At 46.9% G+C, this 22,096-nt stretch overlaps 1 protein-coding gene across 2 annotated transcripts in view; it reads right to left on the bottom strand.

Moving 5' to 3' along the window:
* The window catches only part of Egflam (EGF like, fibronectin type III and laminin G domains), a 165,288-nt gene that overhangs the window by 14,973 nt on the left and 128,219 nt on the right, over positions 1-22,096 (bottom strand). The window contains exons 13-17 of one of the 2 annotated variants that reach the window (XM_057789568.1): positions 19,327-19,452; positions 17,995-18,238; positions 12,342-12,453; positions 9,849-9,965; positions 7,397-7,577 (exon numbers count right to left, since the gene is read on the bottom strand). In XM_057789568.1, coding sequence (XP_057645551.1) covers positions 7,397-7,577; positions 9,849-9,965; positions 12,342-12,453; positions 17,995-18,238; positions 19,327-19,452 — 780 coding nt within the window. Of the gene's footprint in view, positions 1-780; positions 871-7,396; positions 7,578-9,848; positions 9,966-12,341; positions 12,454-17,994; positions 18,239-19,326; positions 19,453-22,096 lie in introns of those variants that run through there. The other variant, XM_057789569.1, reaches the window with a different exon arrangement.

The raw sequence follows: 22,096 nt of genomic DNA, 5'->3' as shown, positions 1-22,096 counted from the left end.
TAAACATAGAAAAGAGAATGAGAGAGAAAGGTTACTGGATAGACAGCCTCTGGGCCAGGAAACAGGGGGAGGAGGGGACACACGAACCATGAAAGCTAAAGAAGGGAAGCAAAAAAGGGGAGCAGAGGTGATGGGGTGAAGGGAGAGTACCAGGTGGAGGAAGGGGAAGAGGAGGAAGAAGAGGAGGGGCAGGGAGCTCTTGGTAGAGGGACCAGACCCTGGTTTCTGGAACTGTGTGCTGAAAAGGAAGTGGAAGGAAAGCACCCAGCTGATTGGCATTGGACCAGAGCCCAGCTGACTGGCATAGGAGCCTGGCCCTGGCCTAAACATAACCAAGAAGGCCCCAGTGGGCTCTGCTTACTCCAGGGTGAGAGGCACAGCTCGGCCCCATCATTGCTGTTGTTGGCCCCACTTGTGGGCCAATGTCCAACAGCCATCCTTCTTTTTGGGTTCCTTCAAATGGTTATGACATGTTTGTCACAAGTCAGCTCTGCAAACAGAGCTTCAGAAGGTGCCTGTCTGTGGATGCTGAGTCCTGCTGGGTGCCAGCTAACCCCCCCCCCACCCCCAGTTTAGCACCCTCCAGGAAACTAGGAGAAAGCCAGCATGGGGGTCCACTCCGGAAGGCAAATCTCTGGTAGTTTGGCTGGTGTGTCTGATGCCCGCCCCATCTCCCTTCTGCCTGCAGTTGGCTGCACTGAGCCCTTGGCCTGGCCCAAGCTGGCAGGCTGTGGCAGGGACCCAGGCGGTTCAGTCTCTCCCAGGACTTACTGTACTTACTATTGAGGCAGTAGTTCCCACACTCTGCCAGGTGCCAGCGTGCAAAAGAAAGGGAGAGTCAGCACTCAGAGACATTGCACTCTATAGGGATCACTGGGAACCAGATCTGCCCATTCACAAAGACCTTTTGTGGATCCAGAACAGAATGGAGGCTAGGCTGCTCTAAGAGCCCCTGGAAGTTTCTTCAGGGCATGATTAGTGTTGTCCCCCTCCCCATCACGCTGAACTTATTGCAATTGAGGGTTGCAGAGAACTAAGGATACATTTATCATAAGTTCCCAAGAGTCCACCGTCAACCCACCCTCCTACTACCCCTGGAAAAATGGCTCACTGATTGATGCTGGTCTCTAGTTTCAGGCTGCATGTAATCAAGGAACAACAATAAGCCAACCAGCCATACATTCGCCCACTGGCCTTTGCAGGAGCCTGTGACCAAGCTTTCTCGTGATTAACGATGGGCAAGGTATTCTCCAGAAACCACACCATCTCATACCAGGACAATGCCCTCATTTACTCAGTGCATGCGGGCGTGCAGGTAAAAAGCTGTTCCATTCAAAAACACCAGCTCTAGAAGTGACCATCGAGCCCGTTTCCCAACCTTCGTGGTTTAAGTTTTAATAAAAGTTTATATTTTAACCTAACCTTTAGACCTGGCCTTTCCTGTGTTCTTTCTTTGTGGCAATGACCTGGCTCGTGCATTAATGAAAATGTCCTGGCATTCCCTCACACCTATGTGCTAAAGCACATGCCATCAGATGGTGCCAAAACTCCCAACGAAGAGTAGTGTTCCACGAGCAAGTTTCACCCCTCACCCAAGAGAATCTCCCACCAGAGATATTTAGAGGTTTTGAAAAAGAGTTGAAAGAACAATTCTCTTTTGCAAACACACTCATATGCAGTTAGACAGAGAGGACCGCGAGGGTGCCATTGTCCCACCGTCTCAACATCCAGGAGGCTAGTAGGCAGCATTGCTTCTGGGTACACCTCAGGGCCAGGGAACATTCAGACTGGTCAACTGAATACACCCTTCCAGAATACACCACTTGGTCCATAATTCTTTGGTGTACAGGCTGAACAATTCAATCCCCATAAACTCTGAAGCTTTTTAAATGCTGACACCTGGAAAATCGTGTCATGGGTCTCATTCAAAAGGTGGGCATGCTAAAAATGATGCAGAAGATTGCTTCTGGGTTCTACAGAAAAGGTACTTATCAGAAACACAAATAAACCTCATATTTAGATTTGAGTGTCATTGTCCAAGATATCTCTTCATGTATATAGATGTATTCCAAACACTAAAAAAGTCTCTAATTGGAAATGTTTTTTATCCCAAGCACTTTGGATAGGTCTATACAACCTAATTTAGTAGCTACAATATAGAGAAACAAATACAACCTCTATTTTATCTATCCAAATAGGCCTGCAACTAACTAAAGATCAGTGTACCTCAGACACTCCCATTTTCTCAGAGTTTAATGAGGTACCATCCTATAGAAACAAATTCCCAGCAATATGCATGACTTGCATGCTTTAGTAACAAGTGTTTGTGAATGGTCTTTAAAAAGTGGGGTTTGCATCTATTGAAGCAGTTTTCTTCCACAATGACACAAATAAACAAAAAGATTTGTTTAATCACCCAAATCAGCTCTAGCAATATACGAATTTGCTAAGATCGGCATAAAACATCCAAATGCCAAATTTGTGTTACATCAGCATTGCTCAGGCAAGATAGATCTTCTGAAGACCTAGCCTTGCTCAGGAATGTTGTGCCTCAGGCTTTGGCCCCACCTCCAAGGTTGTTGGCTTTGAGGTGTGGCGAACAGCCCACATGCTGTGGAGAAATGGCCCCATCTAGTGGCCTGCTTGATTCTGCACCACCTGTGTCCCAGCCGTTTTCAGGAATGAAAGACAGGGATCACAGTTAAGAAGTTATTTTGCAGGTGTGTGTGTGTGCGTGCGCATGTGTGTTAGGAGAACCCCCCCAAAAAACAACTGTGTCCTGTGTTCACCCCTGAGGCATCCCAAGGCACTTCAAATATAGTAAAGGCTCTGAGAAGTTCCGGGGAAGAGAGAGCTGTGTGAAGTGAAGTTCCCCTAAAAAAACAAACAGCACCCGTCCCCAAACACCTCTATAAAGGATTCTACAAGGCTAAGGATGGATCGCAACTTTTGACTGTGGGTAACTGAAATGTTGCAAATTCAGAGCCAAATTGTCTTGTGCTATCTTTAGCCTCCTTAATTGCCACCCATTGTCTACCCTCTGCCTGACCCAAAGTCTTCGTGGGACTGTCCCATGAAATCTTGGGATGCATTAACAAAACGCTAGCTTCCAGCAAGCCAGAAGCTCAGAACATCACCAGACCACATCTGAGACCTATAGCATGGATTTTCCTGCTTTCCCGCAACCCACCCACCCATCTGATGTTCCCACCAATGAATTTTCACAACGCCTTGAGGAATCGCCTTTTGCTTTCTATCACTATAAACACCCCAGGAAACCATTTACGTTGGAATGGAGGTATTGGAGGCGATCTGAATTTGTATTCCAGGCAATCTGAATTCATGAGTAATGCCACTCAGATTTGGCTACAGCATAAACTATTTCTCATTCCTTTTGAGACAAGAACTGTGTTGAATTAACAGCGGTTAACTGTTTAACTCAGATTTATCCAAGTTTATCTGACCGCAGATCCCAGCTCCCGTCTGGTTCATGTGAAACCATGTGTTTGTGAGTGTTGGGAGGTTGTGGAGGGGAAAGGACATGAACAAACCAGTCACTGATAGACCTGGAAAACCCTTTCCACACAGTTTGAAAGGCTGAGCTCTAAAATTCTGACAGCTTGCTTAGACACAGGGACCTGGAGGGACTGAGAACCTCGGTGGTAAAGATTAATGAGAATGCAGAAAGGAGGAAAGAAAGGCCCACGATGGAAACAGTGTCCTGGGGGTTAGCCTTACTGACATCCCTCTTGAGATGAGAAAGGGTCCCACTATGACAACATTGTATGAGGTGCTACAGTTTGGTGGGGAAAGATTTCTGAAACAGAGAGTCTTCAGATTCATGGTGAGGAGGCCCATGAAGTCTAGCCCTGTGCTTTTGTCGATGCCAGAAGTGATGTCTGGAGCAGAGCAGGGACCTCTAGTTCCTGTAGCTTCATGGAGTCTGAGGTTGAAACTAGAGGTCTTGATTCTGTGTAACTCCAGATGCTATAGAGGAACCTGGGCCCTTGGATCCTCTCAGAGGCTATGTGGGCAGTGGTGTTGCCCTCTCCCACCTCACAGGGAGGACAAAAAGTATGTCTGCTGCATGTGTGCGTGTGTGCATGTGTGTTGTGTGAGCATGCGTGTGTACGTGTGTGTACATCTGTGTGTGTGCACGCACACGCGTGAGCGAGCACTCCCCATGGTAGTCTGCAGACCTGCACAGGTTTGGAATCTTTTTCACCCCATCTTCCTACGACATCGAAAGGCAAGGAGAAGTGTCAGATGTCCTGACTACAGCCCTGAGGGGTATAGAGGAAGCAGAGGAATGATCTGGAAAATCATCTTCTTCTTGGAGGAAGGGCTCTTTGAGTGGCTTACGTGAGATCTGGTTCTGGATATTCATGCTATAGGCCACTCCTTACTTAAACTAACAACGAAAATAGTGAAACCAGAGGGCACACATGCAACCACAGTGCTTGGGGAGCTGAGGCAGGAGAGTCAGCAATTCAAAGTCATAATGGGCTACATAGTGAGTACCAGGCCAGCCTGGTGCTGAGCTACACAGCAAGACCAAGCCTAAGAAAATCATAGGCAACAACAGAAACAGCAACAAGACCAAACTAGATAAGCTTCTGTGGAGAGTGTTTAGGACAGGTTCTTGTTCTGAAGTTTAGTTTTAATTTGAAGTTGGAAAAGTTTCCAGCTGCTATATGTAGAAGAATCATCCAGCTAAATGTCACAGGCTTCTCCCTGACAACTGGAGAGGGTTTCTAAGCATTCTGGGTTTTTGAAGCTTTGGATCTGGTCCAGTTCACAGTGTCTTCCTTCTCTAAGGAATGTGACCGCTGCCTATCTTCCTTCCCTTTCTTTCCAATCCAATGGAGAAGTTACCTAATATCACAGCAGCGTTGTCAGCCACCAGGCCACCACCCACAGTTACATGCCTACTGCAACCTGAAGAAACTGTCACAGAGCCCCTTTAGTCTTCCCAGGCCATTGTCACAGGAGTGGAGATACGGACTGGAGGCAGTCCCTCCCATATACGGTCCTTCCCATTTCCTAAGCAGCATTTTCATTTCAGAGCTGGAGAGGACACTAGAATAACATGCAGGGCAGCTGAGGGTTCCCCAGTTTCTAGCCTGCTTGCTGGGAAAGAGCCATGGCCCACTCCCTCAGATCTTGCAGGAGCCCAGGCTCTGGCTGAGGTCTGTCCTGCTGTGCTGGTGAGATCTGTTTCTCACTGGCCGTGAGCCTAGAGTCTCAGAGCCACTATGTGAACACATTATGCCTGATCCAGACAATGTCTGTATCAGGACACAGGCTAACAAACACATAACCTGTCCTTTCCGTGTTATCACCCCAAAGCTGAGTGCTCACATAAGCCCAGACCTTATATTCAGACTATTAGTGTCAGAAGCAGGCTTGACAAGTCTATTGTGACTGTCCAGACTTAGGGTCAACACTGATGAATAAGCCCCCAATTCAAGTTGTGTTCTTCTGTGTTGTGGGGTGTGTGTGTTTATGCACACATAGTACATACATCTCTAAGAGTTCATGCTGATGTGTGCACACATGTCTGTATTTGTATGTGGAAGACAACGATTGACATTAGGTGTCTTTCTCAGTCACTCGTAACCTTTATTTATTTATTTATTTATTTATTTATTTATTTTTATTTATCTATTATTTTTGAGGCAGGATCTCTCCCTGAAGCTGGAGCTCATCAATTCCACAAGACAGGCCGGTGGTTAAGCCTCAGTAGTTTCCTGTCCTCACGTTCTAAGTCCTAGAATTTTAAGGCATGTGGTGTCATACCAGGCTTTTTCCATGGGTGCTGGGAGCTGAACTCCAAGTTTAAAGCAAGTCCATTACCAACTGAGCCATTTGCTCTGACTCCAAACCCAGTTTTCTAAAGGAAGAGGCCACTCCTGAAGTAGACACTCCTTCAAATATCATTCCTCAGCCTTGTAACAACGGCATGTTAGAATTAGAGTCTGAGATTCAGAAAGTTACTATTATTTGCTTTAAAAAAAAAAAGTTTGATGGCCCTGTCAGACAGACTCCCGAAGTCACTTAAAGGTGAGAAACGCTACTAAGCTGTTTAACTGGCAAATTGGCACCTTTTATATTCTCCACCACTGCTGTAAATAATTCCTTGACGTCCCCATGTACAAAATATCTACCTGTAAAATTTAGAGTTTTCTCCTTTTGGTGGAAATCAGGCACCTGTAGCGGTGAATCACGAGAAGGCACGCACAGGGCTTTCACAGGTTCATCGACTTATCTCTTTCAGGCCTGTTTGCTTCAGTCAATAACAGCTCTAGGGCAGGTGGGCCATTCTGACTAGAAATGAGACGGTATGCGTGACCTGGAATACGGGCACCTATGGACAGGTACAGGCCACTTCCAGATGCCAAGACCAAGGCTTCTGCTTTCCTTAGGCAGGTAGAGGAAGGGTCAAGCAGGGTCTGTAGTTTGTGGCCCTTCCAACCTTTCAGGCAGAGCCCGTGATGGGAGTTCACAACACCCACTAGGGAGCTTATTTCTGTCATCAATAATAGTGGCTAGTAGCAGGGTGACAATCAGCAGGAAACCTTCGTGATGTTTCTATACATTGCCTCATATATTCAGTACTGCAGTCCCTGGTGAATGAGAACATTTGGGACCCAGACGGGTTCAATAGCATGGAATAGAGCACTGGATAGAAGGTTGTGTATACTGTAGCTTGGAGAACTAATGCATTGTTCATAATTTTCTACATTTAAGCAGCATTTCTCTTTACAGCATCCAAATGTTTATCAGGATATAAGCAAAGGCACTCCTTGGCCAGGATGCTCTTGGAATAGCTCAAAAGCACAAATCCTTAAGTCCTTGCTGTGTTCAGGTTAACCTTTTGGAAAAGAGCCTACGAGGGGACTCTTAGGGAAATGTCAGGGTAGGCACTGGACAGGCCCTTTATCTAGTCTTACAGAGTTCCTTTAGGACTGAAATCTTCTTAAACAATTATAGTAGCTTATATGATGTAATAGTTACCTGATACGTTGCTGAAGTTGCTGATCAAAATGACCAGGATCTGTATTGTCAATTCTCCCTTCAAGAGTACCGCTCTCCCCATACCTGGTGGCACAGGACTGTAACGCCAGCATCTTGGGAGGTTGAGGCAGTAGACTGTAAATTCAAGGCCTACCTGGACTCTAGATGAGCTTAAGGCTAGCCTAGGCAAGTTAGTGAGACATTCTTTCAAAATCAAAAACTACATAAAGGGCTGGACATGCATTTCAGTGACAGAGTGCTTGCCGAATGTGTGTGAGGTTCTGGCTTCATGGCTCAGTACTGTGGGGAGAAAAGAAACTAGAGCGGTCCCCATAATTCAGTTTGTGACCTCCATGCAACATTAAGACCCCAAATGTACCTTTCTGGCAGTTCACGCCCTCGAAGCCCAAGGGGCAGTCACACTCATAACCTTCCTTCCTGGGCCGACAGCTGCCCCCGTGGGCACAGGGGTTTCTCACACAGGGGTGGGCTGCATTCTCCACGTTCACTCCAGATGTGAAGTCATGCTTCACGTGGATGGGCCGGTCATTCAGGATGATCTTAGGATACAGAAACAGAGAGAAATCAAGACTTGGGAAAACAAACTTGCTGCTTACCAGTCCGAGCTACACATAATGACGGAGGTTAGCCAAAGGAAGAAAATCTCCATGCTAATCCGGCGGTCCTTCAGATGAAGGGGAACTGAAGGGTTGAGTTCTGCACCTGGGGGAAGCCACAGACGGGAGCCCTCTCTGGTGATCAGTGACCTCAGAAATGGCAGCATTTCACTCTGCAGGGACACTTCTTAAGGCAGCTTCAGGAAATTCCTGAAACTGACCAGATTTACTAGGGCTCTTCCTCGGGAGAGTATATAAACAGTGAAGTGTCCTGAGGGACAGACAGGTCAAGCTACAAAGAAGGTTCTCAGGCTGAGCTGCCTGGGAGATGTGTAGGCCTAGCAGCCTGAAAGAAATGGAAGTGGCCAATAATCTGGAAGAAGCAGAGACCAGACAGACTGCATAGAAGAGTCTCTGGGAAAGGAAATTCCAGCCTGTTGCGCCACCTGTAGGTGGTGCTATGTACTGCAGGTTTCTTCTGACTGAGTTGTCACCCATGCTGGTGGGCTTTGGTGATGCAGTTATTTTTGAATGACTTCTGCGGCTGTAAGTGACCTCTCACCCATATTTCTGTAGCTAGATTCCTCACACACTTCCTCCATATGCTGTGCGATGTCACCTACATCAGAACCCAGGCCTCTCCGACTCTCCCACTGCCCTTGTCTGTCTTCTTCAACATTTCTGAGTTCCCTCCCTCTCCACACCTCTACAGAATGCAGCAAAGCTCAGACTTCCCCTTTGCTCCACTGCGCATACACTTCCTGAGGCGGGAAGCCCTGCTCCTTCTTTCCTGGCAGATGGCTCTAGGCAAAGTAATAACATATTCCTGGAGAATGCTACTGGGTGACTTACCTCCTCCTAACTCTTGAGCCCTTAGCTTAGCATGCAGAATGCCCATGTTCATGGAGCCGCTGCTGCTAGCTTTGCAACACTGAGAGACAGAAGTACCTGGGGACCCCCGTTGCCTGGGGTGCTGCCTAGCAGAGATGTTTCATACTAGAAATCTGCTTCCTTTTCCAAAGATGTACTTCACTCTTGAACAGAGTTGCAAGGTTGGAAGGAAACCTCTCTAGGTCCTGAATCTGAGAAGCCACTCGCGAGGACCCTGACCCTTCCCTAATCTCTCCCTTTTATGCTGCAGGTGAAAATCTAGCTGAATGTGTTCCAGCCAATACAAGCCCAGCGCTTGTCTCCCTCTGGCTGTGGCACAACCTGCGCCTCAGTCACAGGGAAGGAAAGGCAGTCTCCTAGAGGGCAGGGGAGAAGGGCTGTGTGCCCGGTGATCCAGGGGCAAAGCTGGAGAAGGGAGGGTGTGTGGGTGAGCTTTTTCCTATCTCAAAACTGTGCAAATGTGACCAGTGCCTCTTGTGGGAAATCAAAGCCTGATTCAAGATGCCAGTGATATTGTAGGTCAGCACCAGAAGGGCGTGTGAGCGCAGGCAGATGCTGGCTGGGCTTTCCCTGAACCAGCGCTGAGATGTAAGGACACACGCCAGAGGCCTTCCCAGAGCACAATCTTCAGATTATGGTAGGACTTTCTTATCTTTTACTCTCACGCTTTGTCACGGGTCCTGACTCGGTCCCTAGGCTACCCCTCATCACGAAAGGAAAACATGATGAGGCTAACCAAAGTTCAAAACTCACTTTTCTTCAGTGCTGGCTACCTTGAAAGTCTGGGCTTTGAGTCAGTCCGCATTTCTGTTGTCAATAGAATACATCCTCATGATTTGAGGGGTCTTGGGCATCCCCAAGAGAAGGAATAGGAGGATATATGGGAATTGGGTCAGCATCTTCCACTACCAAACTATTCTTTTGTCATCACCGTTCTGAAGCATGTCCCTGGAATCTCAGAGCTCCATTGTATGACTGACGAGCAGCAACTGCTCATAGGTGGGTGGGAATAGCAGTTGGCTCTCGTGTGGAACAAACTACACAGTAACTCAGAGAACCGCCTAAGCTGAATTTGTCCCGATAGCCCTAGAAAAGTTGGGGAAATTCTGCTGAAAAAAAGTCACCCTGACTTCCTAGAATCTCTTTGTACTGAACAGAAACCCAAGAACAGGTATGTGGAAAACTAGATCGTAAGTATTAAACAATAAAACTGTAACCATTTTGGCATTTTCTCAAACCTGCGTCCTTCTGAGGCGCAGCAGATAACGCTGATTGCAGGCCTTAACTCTGTACAAAAAGAGCGACGAGGAAGTGAAGCTGTACCTTCTGGATGCTTCCACTGAATGGATGAAGGATGCCTGAGTTCTTCTTGACATCATCGTAGTTTGGGACTCCGCCAATAAAAATATCCGTATTGCAATTAATCTGGGTGAAGCCTCCCTGCCAAGGCACAAAAGACAGCGAGTCAGAGACTAACTTTAGGATAGAGGGTGGCAGCAGCCTCAAGAGCCATCTTAGCGACCTGGCTGCACGTTGTTTTGTGTGGCACTTGGATGTCAGGAAGTTTCCTAGACGCCTTGGGGCTCAGTTTCAGTGTGTGCAAATAGGATCATAATATTTGAATTCCAGGTGCATCGCAGTGCATGCATAGACCACATCACTGTGCACTGATGAGCAGTGCTACTTTGAGGAGCAGTACTACACCCTCAGGAAAACTGATGCCAATTGGTAGAGCTCGGATTGGGACCATGGAGCAGAGAAGTAAAGACCCTCTCTGGGCAGAAGATGTCAGAACTTGGCATTGGGTCTCTATACCCTTTCTTCTCTCTCCTTCCTTCAGTTTGGCTCCTAATTTGTGGCTGTACTAAGCCATTGGTGCATGGATGAAAACTAACCATTTGTTATAAAAAGATGATGCTCTGGAGTTGTGGGTAATGGTCTAGCCTATTCTGAAGCCGAGGATTCTCTTTAGTTAGACTTTGTGCAGAGTTAAATACAGTATCAGTGTAGGGCCTGCCCGGGTCTACTCCTGTTCCTGGGGTTCATCTTGAGGACAGTTTCTGGTCAGCCAGTTAAAACATTCTGTTTGTTCCTGCCCCGCCTGGCATTACCAGTGAGCTAAGCCCCAGTCATTTACAGTTCTTAATTCAATGCAAGGTCACGAAGGAAGCACAGAGACCCTTGGGAATCCTTGTGGCCTGAGAGAAAATTTGTTACAGCCGACGCTGGCGTCAGATACTCACGAGCATTTCTCCCTTGTCTTTGACCCCAGAGTTGAGATGAGTTGTGAGAGGAAAGAACGAAGGCTGTGGAGTCGATAGCAGACCGTTCTTCAAGTCAAACTCAAGCCTCTGAAAGGACTTTGAGTCCCACTGTATCCAGTGAATGGGGTGAGATTGGCTTCATTTTGGCTTTGGAACAACCATCCCTTCTGCCGGAGAGGCAAGGCTCAATTCTCACACCCACGGAAGGGAGGAGGTAGCCTATCGTTTTATGCAAATTGTTGTCTTTAAAAATGTTTTCCTTTGAATGTGAACTTGAAAATAAAATCAACTGATGTGGGAGTGTCATATCAATCTGTTGATTTCATTGGTTAAGTAATAAAGAAACTGCTTGGCCCTCATAGGTTAAAACATAGGTGGGTGGAGTAAACAGAACAGAATGCTGGGAGGAAGAGGAAGTGAGCTCAGATGCAAGGCAGCTCCTCTCAGAGACAGACGCCATGCTCTCCTCTCCAGAGCAGAGGCGATGAAACTCCAACCCAGGATGGACGTAGGCTAGAATCTTCCCAGTAAGCGCACCTTGGGTGCTATACATATGAACAGAAATGGGTCAAGCAGTGTTTAAAAGAATACAATTTGTGTGTTTTTATTTCGGGTCATAAGCTAGCAGGCAGCCATGAGCCGGGCTGTGGGAAGAGGCCCACAGCTCCTACTACAATCAACTATGTTGCAAATTCTGTGCCCTTGAGTCCATAGTAGCACAGTGTTAAATAAGGAGACGGGCAAGGGAAGCGTCATAAACCTGACTGTGTGCGGGACACAGCTGTGATTTGCTTATGTGATTCTCCTGACTCTCCTAATGACTCTCTGATGTGTGCTATCATCGTCAGGATTGTCTCCATTGATATGAGGATAATGGTGTCAATGAGAAAAACATAAGTTCAGCAGTCACATGACCAGCCTGAGCTTACCCCACTGGTGAGCAGTGGAGCTGGATTTGGAAGCTCAGGAATCTAGTTTTGTAGCATGCTCTTGTCTACACTGCTAGGTCTGTGATCTCAGTCACCACATCATATAGATAGCAAGGACTGTGGCAGAGGCAGAGCGGGGTATGTGTGAAAGGAGAGTTCTTAAAAGTACCCTGGTTGCTAATTATTAACAAAGTATAACTCACAGGTTTGTAACAGCCCTGTGAGGTCAGCACTTTTGTCATTCATGTTCATGGTGGCAGAATAAAACTGTAACTGTCTAATGGAGAGTGGGATTTCAGCCTCAGACTAGAATCTATATACTCAGATGCTACATGATGTTGCTTTAAGAAAAACATTTGTTCGTATGTTAGTGTGTGTGTGTGTTTACCTACACGATATACTACAGCACAAGTGTCAAGGTCAGAGGACAACTTGCAGGAGCTAATCCTCTCCTTCTGCTCTGTGGATTCTGGGAATCAAACAGGTCACCAGCCTTGGTGACAAGTACCTTAACCCACTGAGCCATTTAGCAGCCCCCTTCATGCTACTTTTCTTTTCCAACGTCAGTGGAAAACAGTGGTCTGGTCCAGGTCAACCATTGAGAGAGACAAGTGTGTCCTTACCTCTGCCATCCCCTCCACTACCTTCTGCTTGTCCACCTGTAAGATACCATTCTTTGCTGTGCGAGACACACGTAGCTCGTGCCATTGGCCAAGGGTAAGGGGCTTCTCGCTCCTGTCAAAGAAAGATATGATGCTGACTGACATTCTGTGTGCACTTGACGAAATGAGGAAACCCAACTGACTGGTATAGTATTATTTGGGATGTCTCTATGAGGGGTTATGGGAGATAATCCAATGAATTGATAAACTGAGCAAAGAGACAGCCTTCAGGAATGCATGGGGACATTATCTAATCTGTGGTGGGTTTGAACAGAACGAAAAGACAGGAAAAGTGGGACTCTCTCCCTTTGCCGGAGCCTGGGCATCCACCACATCCACCTCATCCTGCCCTTGGACCATAGCACCGCTCCTGGTTCGTGAGACATGGATCAGAACTTGAATCGTCAGTGTCCTGGCTCCTGGCCCTTAGGACTCAGACTGCGATTTGTGCCATGGATTCACCTGTAGGCCTGGGCAGAACTACATCATAGACATTTTTCTTGGCTTCTAGTCTCCCTGAAGAAAACTGTGGATTGCCTCAGTCTCATAATCATAAGAGATAATCTCATCAGACAAATGTTTCCCTGTGTTTCTATCTGTTTCCCCATTGGTTCTGTGTAGTTGGTTTCTGTCCTGCCCGCCATTTCCTGTAGTTGTTTCTAAATAATCACTCCAAAGGTTTAATATTAATTATAATTGTTTGGCCAATAGTTCAGGCTTATTACTGGCTATCTCTTGCATTTAAATTAACCCATTCTATTAATGTGAGTATCACCACATCTGGCTGTCCTGCAGAGGTCACATGGCTTACTGATAATGCTCTGACCTCTTAATCCTCGGGCAGCTGCTGGTGTCTCTCCTGACCCCACCTTCTTTCTCCCTGTATTCAGTTGGACTTTCCCACCTAGTTATATTTGGCCCTGCCATAGGCCAAAGTAGCTTTATTCATCAGCCAATAAAAGCAACGCATATTCTCAATGTACAGAGGGCCATCCCACGTCAGGTCTGTTTCTCTGGAGACTCCTAACGAATAGAGATGGAAACTGCACGTGAGATAGCGTGTCATGGGTGTGAGCCACCATTCCATCAGTGCAGCTGTGATGGGATGGATGCCACCTGTAGGCACCCACCTGTATTAGTTACTTTTCAGGCTGCCGTGTTCTAGTTCAAGAAGTAACTTGCCAGAGGGAGGGCTCATTTTGGCTTACAGTTACAGAAAAGGTATCAAGTCCTAGCGGAGATGAGCAGGTCGTCTGACTTCCCTCAGCAAATGACTGATGTGGCAGAGTAAGCAGGATGAGCCTTTTCCTCCACAGGTTGTTTTGGACCATGGGGTTGTGTCACAGCCATAGAAAGCAAACTAGGGCACGCAGCAAGCATGCTTACCAGCTGATCCACCTTATGGGTCCCCCCGTCTGCTTTCGAGACAAGGTCTCACTATGTAAATATGACTGGCCTGGAACTTGGCTGTGGGCACCAGGCTCGCCTCCTACTCACAGAGTTCCGCCTGCCTCTGCCTCTTGTGTGCTAGGCTTACAGCTGTGCACCACCACACTTGGCTCATTTGAAATTTTTCATGATAGAATATCAGTGAAAAAAAGGCTCTGGTTTGAAAATGTCCCCCAAAGATCATGTATCAAAAATCTTAATCCCCAATACAACACAGAGAGTTTTAAACTTTGAGAGAAGACTACTGAGGTAATATGGTCTTTGCCTCACGAGCAGATTAACGTCATGATCACTTGGTATTTCTCATAAAAGATTTCAGCCCCTTCCTTCCTGAATACTCATCCAGAAGTGTCCTCATATTCACCTCTCTTCTCCCTTAGGGTGACACCAAAAGGCCTTTGCAGGATACACATTATTGGCCTTGAATTTCCTAGGCCCCATAAATGGGAGCCGTAAGTTTCTGCTCTTCACAAGCTCTTCCTGTTCCCCATGGTCTATCAGGGCAACACACAAAGGTTCAGGACAAGGAGAAGCAGGGTCTGTGTTCACTGGTGCTCTGATTGGGATTCAGATGACCTTGAAAATCCAGTTCCTAAGTCAAGGTGAGAGCACTTGATGCCGAAATGGTGCTGCAAGAGTTTCACAGGTTGCTTTTGAGAGCGAGGTGTGCAGAAGGAATATAATCAATGCATTTCTATTTCTAACTATGTCTAGCTCCTGGCCTTTACTGAACCTCCCAATTACTTTTTTGCTCCTGTATCATCTTTAGAAAACGACAGAGAATACCAATGGCATGATTATTAAAGGGTCAGCACCCCCTAATTTGATTCCTCTGCTCAGGCAAATGCTTTTGTGATTTGTCCTTAGCAATTAGAATTTAATCACCTTGGCTAAATCAATATGCAATAAAGAAACAAGCAGGCCTTTTTAAGTAGTCTATTTCCATAATGACTAACCACACACTTGTCATGTTCCTGTCCTGCAGAGGTCACCGGCTGTCAATCCGACACCGTCTTCTGCATGGTTATATTGATCCCAGTCATTGAGAGCTCATTCCAATTGTCTTGATGTTCGAATCAAGCTCATAATGATTTTGACCACAATACCCTTTTCCTAAAATGAAAATGACTCGACCAATTCCATAATTTCCTGCGCTTCAGGCTCTCACCAAATTTCCTTAATTAAGTGGGGGATTCTTTGAAATAGTTTTCAAAATAAATAACTCCCCATGAGGCACATGAAATACTAATAGTGAGCCTGGCTGTCAAGTTGCATGGAATGGAGGTGGGACGGGAGGCCAATGGTGGTTTAACCTTTGGTAAGTCTTGTCTTATTATCACTCAGGAGCCAAGAAATTTTTTCCTCTAATCACCTTCCCTGACAGGTAGGAAAAGGATAACTCACATGTAAAAAAAAAAAAAAACCAAAAACAAAAACTAAAATACTTCTTATTAAAAATTGGCATAGACATATGAAAATGAAATGTTGGACATCTTAAGATCTAGCTGCTAGTGACCCCAAACTGGGATCTGCTACTATTGGGGGGGGCAGATGGGAGGAGCACGTGTTCTGAGAGAGTGTGAGGCATGCCTGTGTCTCCAGATCTTGAGGTCACCCTTTACCCTGAAGGGGTGATTCAAAGTACAAGGTGATTATCAAGGTGTCTTCCCCTCTAAACTTGACATATACTTCTAAGTGAATTGCTTATGCTGTTTTGCATAATCATATGTAAATTGAATCAATTAAATAACCACAAAAGTTGTCTTGAGATATAGGATGCTTTACATAACCAGAGGGGAAAAAATGTTTGTCCCTTCCCCAGGGTGGGAGGTGTCAACTGATGCAGAAACTCAGCCACAAGGACAAAAAAAATATTCCTTTGACTAACAGTTGAAACTTAATAGAGATAGCATTTCCCGTCAGCCGTAAAAAGTGGTCATCAGTTGAGGGCAATGAGTAGTGCTAATATCTCCCCCACGCACTTCTAAAACTGCCAGGCCAGCAACATGAACAACCACCGAGGACAGCCGCAATTTCCTTGGAAGTAACAGCAGCCTGAAATCCTGTGCCAGGGTTAACCAAAGGCCCAGGCTCTCTCAAAAAAAGAATTAGACAAACATAGCACTGGTGACCTCTGTATTGGATTAGGAACCCTGGAGCTTGAAGGTTAAAAGTACTGTTACGAGACGCATAGTAAGAGGTCTTGCTGTCAAACTGACATCTAAATATTTACATTCACACCCATAGACCTGAACTACTCTTGACATGGGCCAGGAGACCTTCTTTCTGCTGTGTGCAGATGTCAAGGGAAAGATGCACACCTGGACAAAGTGCCGAGACCGAGATACTAAGTGATTAGCCTAAGCAGGACAACTCCATCATTCCTACCCCCTCTCATCCATCCCTGCCACCAAAGCTGAGGGGTCAATGAAGAAGAGGAGGCAGAAAGAATGGAAGAGCCAGAGGCCAGGGAAGACTACTATAGTACGTTGTCTCTAGACTTCATGGGGCTGTGACAAGTGTCAGCTCACAGAAGCTGCTGTTACCTGCACAAGATCAAACCAGCAAAATCTGGGAAGATGTGGAGGGTTAGCTCCAACTCTCAAGCCTTATAGAGGAGCTCTTGGCAGTTGGCAGTTGCTGGGAGAGGGAGAATCATTTCTTTTGTAGGGTGTGGCCACTGATAGGATTCCCAGGACCCAGAAGATGGTCCCACACCCACAAATATATACATAGCTCTAACTGGACTTAGTGAGTTGTTTAAAAAAAAAAAAAGATAGGATGTTGAGAAGGAAGGAAATGTGTTAGGAAGAACTGAAAGTGTAAATAGAAAAATAGATACGGTTATATTTAAATGATTATATGCATAGAATTCTCAAGAATAAAGAAAAATAAATTCATATTTTTAAAATAAATAAAGCACAAATAATTATTTTTCAAATAGGGAGACATGAACAAGAAAAACATTTCCATCTACCAAACAAGTCTCCAACGGTCTCCAAAGGCCATGGAACTGCTGTAGAGGAACAATGGATCTTTGAAGGGATTGAGTAGTTCAGACTAGATAGCAAGATGAAGGTTCTGGCTGCTCCAGCCAGTTTGGCAAGGATGATCAGATGCTTTAGAAGTCCCCTCCACTGCCACACTGCTGAAACCCTCAATCTATGTCCAGCGCCAGCATTTGCGGGGGGGGAGGGTGGGGGGTTAGGTTCCTGCCTAGGAAATGGGCGTATAAGACAAGTTGTGAGTCGCCGTCAGGGAAATAATTCAAGAGGAAAGCTGTAATTTGATCTTTCTGGTGTACATGCGCGTGTGATGTGCATCTTGTGTGCACATGTGTGTGTGGATGCCCGCACATGTGTACACTGAGGCCAGGGTTGATGTCAGGTGTGCTCCTCAAGTGCTGTCTACCTTGATTTTGGAGACACACGGAGTCCACTGATTTGGCTAGAATGGCTGGCCAGTGAGCTCTGAGGGTCCCCCCGTTTGCTCCCGAGTGTTGAACTTCAGATGTGCGCTATTGCTCCTGGCTTTTGACATGAGTGCTGTGGATCTCCTCAGGTCTCCTCAGGACCTCAGGTCCCCATTCTGTTGCCACAAGCACTTTAAGGACCGCATCATCTCTCTCCAGCCCCTATGAATACTTTTTCAGAGTCAACATTTATTCACTGAGTGCCCAGCCTACGCTGCTCTGTGTAAGGTGAGGATTGGTCATAGTTCCCTAAGTGGCTGGCTATTGATGGTACTGCATGTCCTCAGGGGGAAATGGAGACAGATTGCTCCCACAGAAAGCAAGCCCATTTTCCACAATCTGAAGTTGGGAATTAATACGTGTTTGATAGGTACTTGGTGAAAGGAAGGAAGGAGGGAGGGAAAAAGGGAGGAAGGGAGGGGGTGAAAGGGACAGGGAGAGGGAGAGGGAGAAGGCAACGGGGGTGGGGAGAGAGAGAGGAGAGAGGAGAGAGAGAGAGAGAGAGAGAGAGAGAGAATGAGTATACAGTCTACAGGTGGTCTAGCATAGTCATCAGCAGGGCAGGCTTCCATGGACCACAGATGCTGGCAAAGAGAAAACAGGAAGAGAGTGGGTGGGTAGCAATTTAGTGGTTATAGTGGTGGTGGCTGTGACTCTGGAGAAGAGGAAGTTGCACAAGACTTTGGCCCTCACCTGAGAACTCCCGTCCCGGACCCGCAGTCGAAGCGGAATTCCACATGGCCTCCAGCCATATTGATGGACAGAAAGTCCCTGCTGCCGGTATCGTAGCTGTACAGGAGGACACCATCACCTGAGTCGGGCCGAAATGTGATCTCGAACTCCGTGAAAGAAAGGTAATGCTGGGGCCCCAGGGGCCAGGGTGTGGCTGCGTAGGACCTCAGCGACTCTCTGAACTGAGGGATGCTCAGGGAAAATGCTGAAGAGACAAGCAAAGTGTTAAGAGATCGCGGTGTACCCAAGACCAGCTAGTGAACTGCATGGGGCTGCGCTGTTCTCTTCCTGGACAGGGAATTGCCTACATCTCCCAGTTGCCCTGTGGGTAGTAGGTGGTGTGGCTGAGTTATGCCAGTGGAGTATGGGTGGGGGGTGTAGTCTGGTCCCTAAAACTTTCTTCCTTCCCTGTGCTTATCTTTTCTAGATAAAAGATTCTGAGGGGTGAAGACTCTGCTCCCTGTATGACATCATGGAGCAGAACAATCTCTAGCACTAATGACCAGAGGTGACATAGCAGGAGAGCAAGAATCAGCCCCTCTGATGTGAGGTTCAAGAAACCCGAGATGTCCCTGATCAGTCCTGGCTCAGCTACACTCTTCCTCAGACTTGAGATTTGAGGAGATGGTGAAAATATTTTCCCCTGTGTAGTATCTTAGTTTCAAACCTGAGTCGTTCATAGATTAAATTTGACTACTTTTGTGATCTTAGCTCCAATTTTATTCCCTTTTATTTTTAACTTTTGATTTCTGGAAAAAATTAATGCAAGTTCAAGCCTTCATGCCTTTTCTTCATCAAAACCTTTAAAACTCTCAGTTATTATATCTGAATGCTTGTGCATCACATGTATATGTACAGACACGTCTGCATACATGTGTGTATACATGGTACAGTATAGAAAGATGGGCTAAATCATCAGGTCAGAAGAGAGAAGTAAAAACAGTTGTCTTATCATGTTATTGATTTGTGCATATACTTTGCCAATATTTTCTTGGAAATTGTCAGATATTATAAAGAACATGAGATTTTAGGACACTTAAGTAAGTCTTACACAAATCACACCAGTGCAGGCTTCCCAGGTGCCACAGAAAGGCCAGAGGAGCCAGCTCATGCTTAGCTTATTAAAAGGAACCTATCTGTGGCTGGTTTAAATCTCTGGCCCTCTGAGGGTCTCCCATCCCTCCCAGCAAAGCAACCTGGATCCCTTAAGAATACGCAGGACTTTGCTGACTGGGCACTGATGGAAAGTTACATCCACTTGTGTCAACACAGCCAGCCCTGCCCCCATCTCACCATCTTCACAGTGTCGACCTCTGAACCCCAGCGGACAGAGGCAGATGTAAGAGTCTGCTTTGTTGGCTGCACAGGTTCCTCCGTTGATGCAGGAGGCGGCATCACAGACCCCGCTGCTGCATTCCCCTAAACAGAGGGAGGGTTACAGAGCCAGGTCACCAGGTGCCCTCCCAGAGATACAGCTGACCACAGCATCATGTAGGGCCCCATTCCTGCAGTTCACCCCTGCATAACACACCCGCAATCAGCAAAGGGGAACCCACTCTTCACTTTTGTCTCATGTTGGCTTATCCCCTGGAAGAGCCAAAGACTTTTCAAACGTGATGGACATAATAAATCAAAGGACACATTTATAACCACCGAGGGGATGATGGAACGGTTCCTGCTTTTAATCCGTCTCTCTGCTGTTACTGAAAGAGGGATGGACAACAACCCGCCCCTACCCCATCACCTGAGTGTTTACATTAAAAGCATCCTGATTGTGTGACCCCAATTAGCTTAAGTGCTGCTGCCTCACTGGTTCAAAGCTCAGCCATGCAAGGCAAGCCTTGGAAAAGCAGAACTCCATCATGGAGCTTCTCTCCGGGGCAGGACAAGGAGAGGTACCCAAGAGGGGAGGAGCCTTGGCACATGCCCCAGAACCCTGCTTTTCCTTCCACAGTTAGGTTCCTTCATAGTGAAAAACACTTCAGGGTCATCTTCATGTCACAGGATGTGAGTGTGATTGTGTGTGTGTGTGTGAGAGAGAGAGAGAGAGAGAGAGAGAGAGGGAATGTGAGTCCATATGTGTGTATATGTGTGTATATATGCGTGTGAGTGTATATGTGTATATGTATGTGTGTGAGAGAGAGCATGTGTGTATCTCAGTGACAGATCATATATGAGTATGTGTATGTCTTTTTATCAAACAGTATTCTGGAAGGACTACCTTGTCATTTCCTCACGCATCCTCTGACACGGAGACTCCCTGACTTGCTCTGGCTGCCTCTCTTCTGTGCCTCTCACAGTCTCTCTGGAAACACTAGATGTGTATAAAGCACTTTTTCCAGGGAGGAGGGCAAAGCTCATGTGTCTGACAGCCCCATCCTGAGCAGTCACCCGCATTCCCTCACCATAAAGACTCTCCCAGAGAGGTGGGCAAGGCTGTGTGCTCAGTTCTCACATGAGACAAGGAGATCAACTTCAGGAGGTTAAACACCTACAAACCCTAGTGGACTACCCGGGTGGGTGGGTCTCTGAGAATCCCAGCTGCTAGCTGCCGGGTCAAATAAAACTGGCCACCATCTATCTCCTTTTGTTCTCAGCTCTGAGAACATGAACATGGCCTCCGGTCTGTGTCTGGAGACACTGGCTTTGGTGTGATAGCAAGACTCCCATGGGACCAAGAGCCCAATAGTTCTGGTTCCAGAGGGTGAGTGGAGTCTGTGGCTTATTTCAGATTCAGGGGAAGAACGTAATATTCAAATCTTCTTCCTGCAATGTGGCCTTTTTAAGAGGAGGGAAGGGAAGTGGGGCATGGAAGCCTGGCAGGCCCTTCCTTGAAGAGTTCTGTGAAGCTGCTTTGCTAATGGCATTCAAGGTCTCTGATGGGAGGCAGAGGAGAGGGGAAGACATCCCATGGGAAGGTAAATGGGGACCAGAGAGGGTGGCAGTGGCAGAAACAGAGATTGCAGGGCTTCGTTATAGAGGCTGGGGGTTGGGGGTGTGGAGCGTCCAGCTTACTCTTGGAGAAGAAGTGAAGGACTGGGAGGGGAAGAGCATAAGAGAAGTCCCCTCCAGCACCATTTAAACTTAAGACACTGTGGGCATGTCATTGCTGGAGCTAGAGGTCCTTAGAGGGAGAGCTTCCCCGAGTTCCCGCACCCATTAATGGTGGGTCTGTGCCCAGATGGTAGAAGACACAAACAGAAAGTGGAGATCCGGGAGCTCCATGAACGCCCTAGTTAACATGGACAGGAGCTACTGGTACGGGAATATGGTGCTCTGGACAAAACTCTATCTCCTGAACACACGGGCTGAAGACCTAATACCACATGAGGTCACCAGAGTGAAGCACTAATCTGGTCTGACTGATGATGTCCTTAGGAGGGGAAATCTGAATGCCTGAGACACGAGGGGTGTGGCCCACAGAGGCAAGGCTGACCCTGTGTGGAAAAGGTCATAGCTGGCTGTTTGTAAGCCAAGGAGAAAGACCTGGGGGAAAGGGACTCCCATGCACCTGGACCTCCTCCCCGCAGCTCCTTCAACTACAAGGAACAGATTTCCGTTTAACCCACATAGGCCATGGTGTTTCACTGTGATGTGTCTAAGACTCAGGCAGTCCCTGGAGGAAATGGCCCCTACCCCGCTGCTTTCCAAGGTTGACCAGATGTTCTTGTTGCTGGGAAACAACCCTGGCTCTGCTGCCACACTGGACACACACCTCACTCTGCAAAGCCCTCATCATTCATCTATATATCGGCCATAACAATATTCTCTCCCCTCTCTACTTAGGGTAAATGAGAGGGTAGACAAAAACGCATTGGGTAGTATGGTCAAGAATTAAATTGTTCTGGGGCTGGAGAGAGGGCTCCGTTGCTAAGAGGACCAGGCACACAAATAACACATACATACATGCAGGCAGACATGGATGCATCTAGGTGAAAGGTCAAACAAAGTACATGCTTCTCTGTCCAGGAGCTCAGGCTATCCTGGTCGCAAGGCACAGCACGCTTGGTCTCAGGATGGATATGTTCATAGAACACACACTTGGGATCATCACTCCCGAAGC

The sequence above is a fragment of the Chionomys nivalis genome, chromosome 15, assembly GCF_950005125.1.
Source record: "Chionomys nivalis chromosome 15, mChiNiv1.1, whole genome shotgun sequence".
Classification (NCBI taxonomy): Eukaryota; Metazoa; Chordata; class Mammalia; order Rodentia; family Cricetidae; genus Chionomys; species Chionomys nivalis.
The sequence above is the reverse complement of the archived record's forward strand: the minus strand, read 5'-3'. Positions and strand labels throughout refer to the sequence as shown.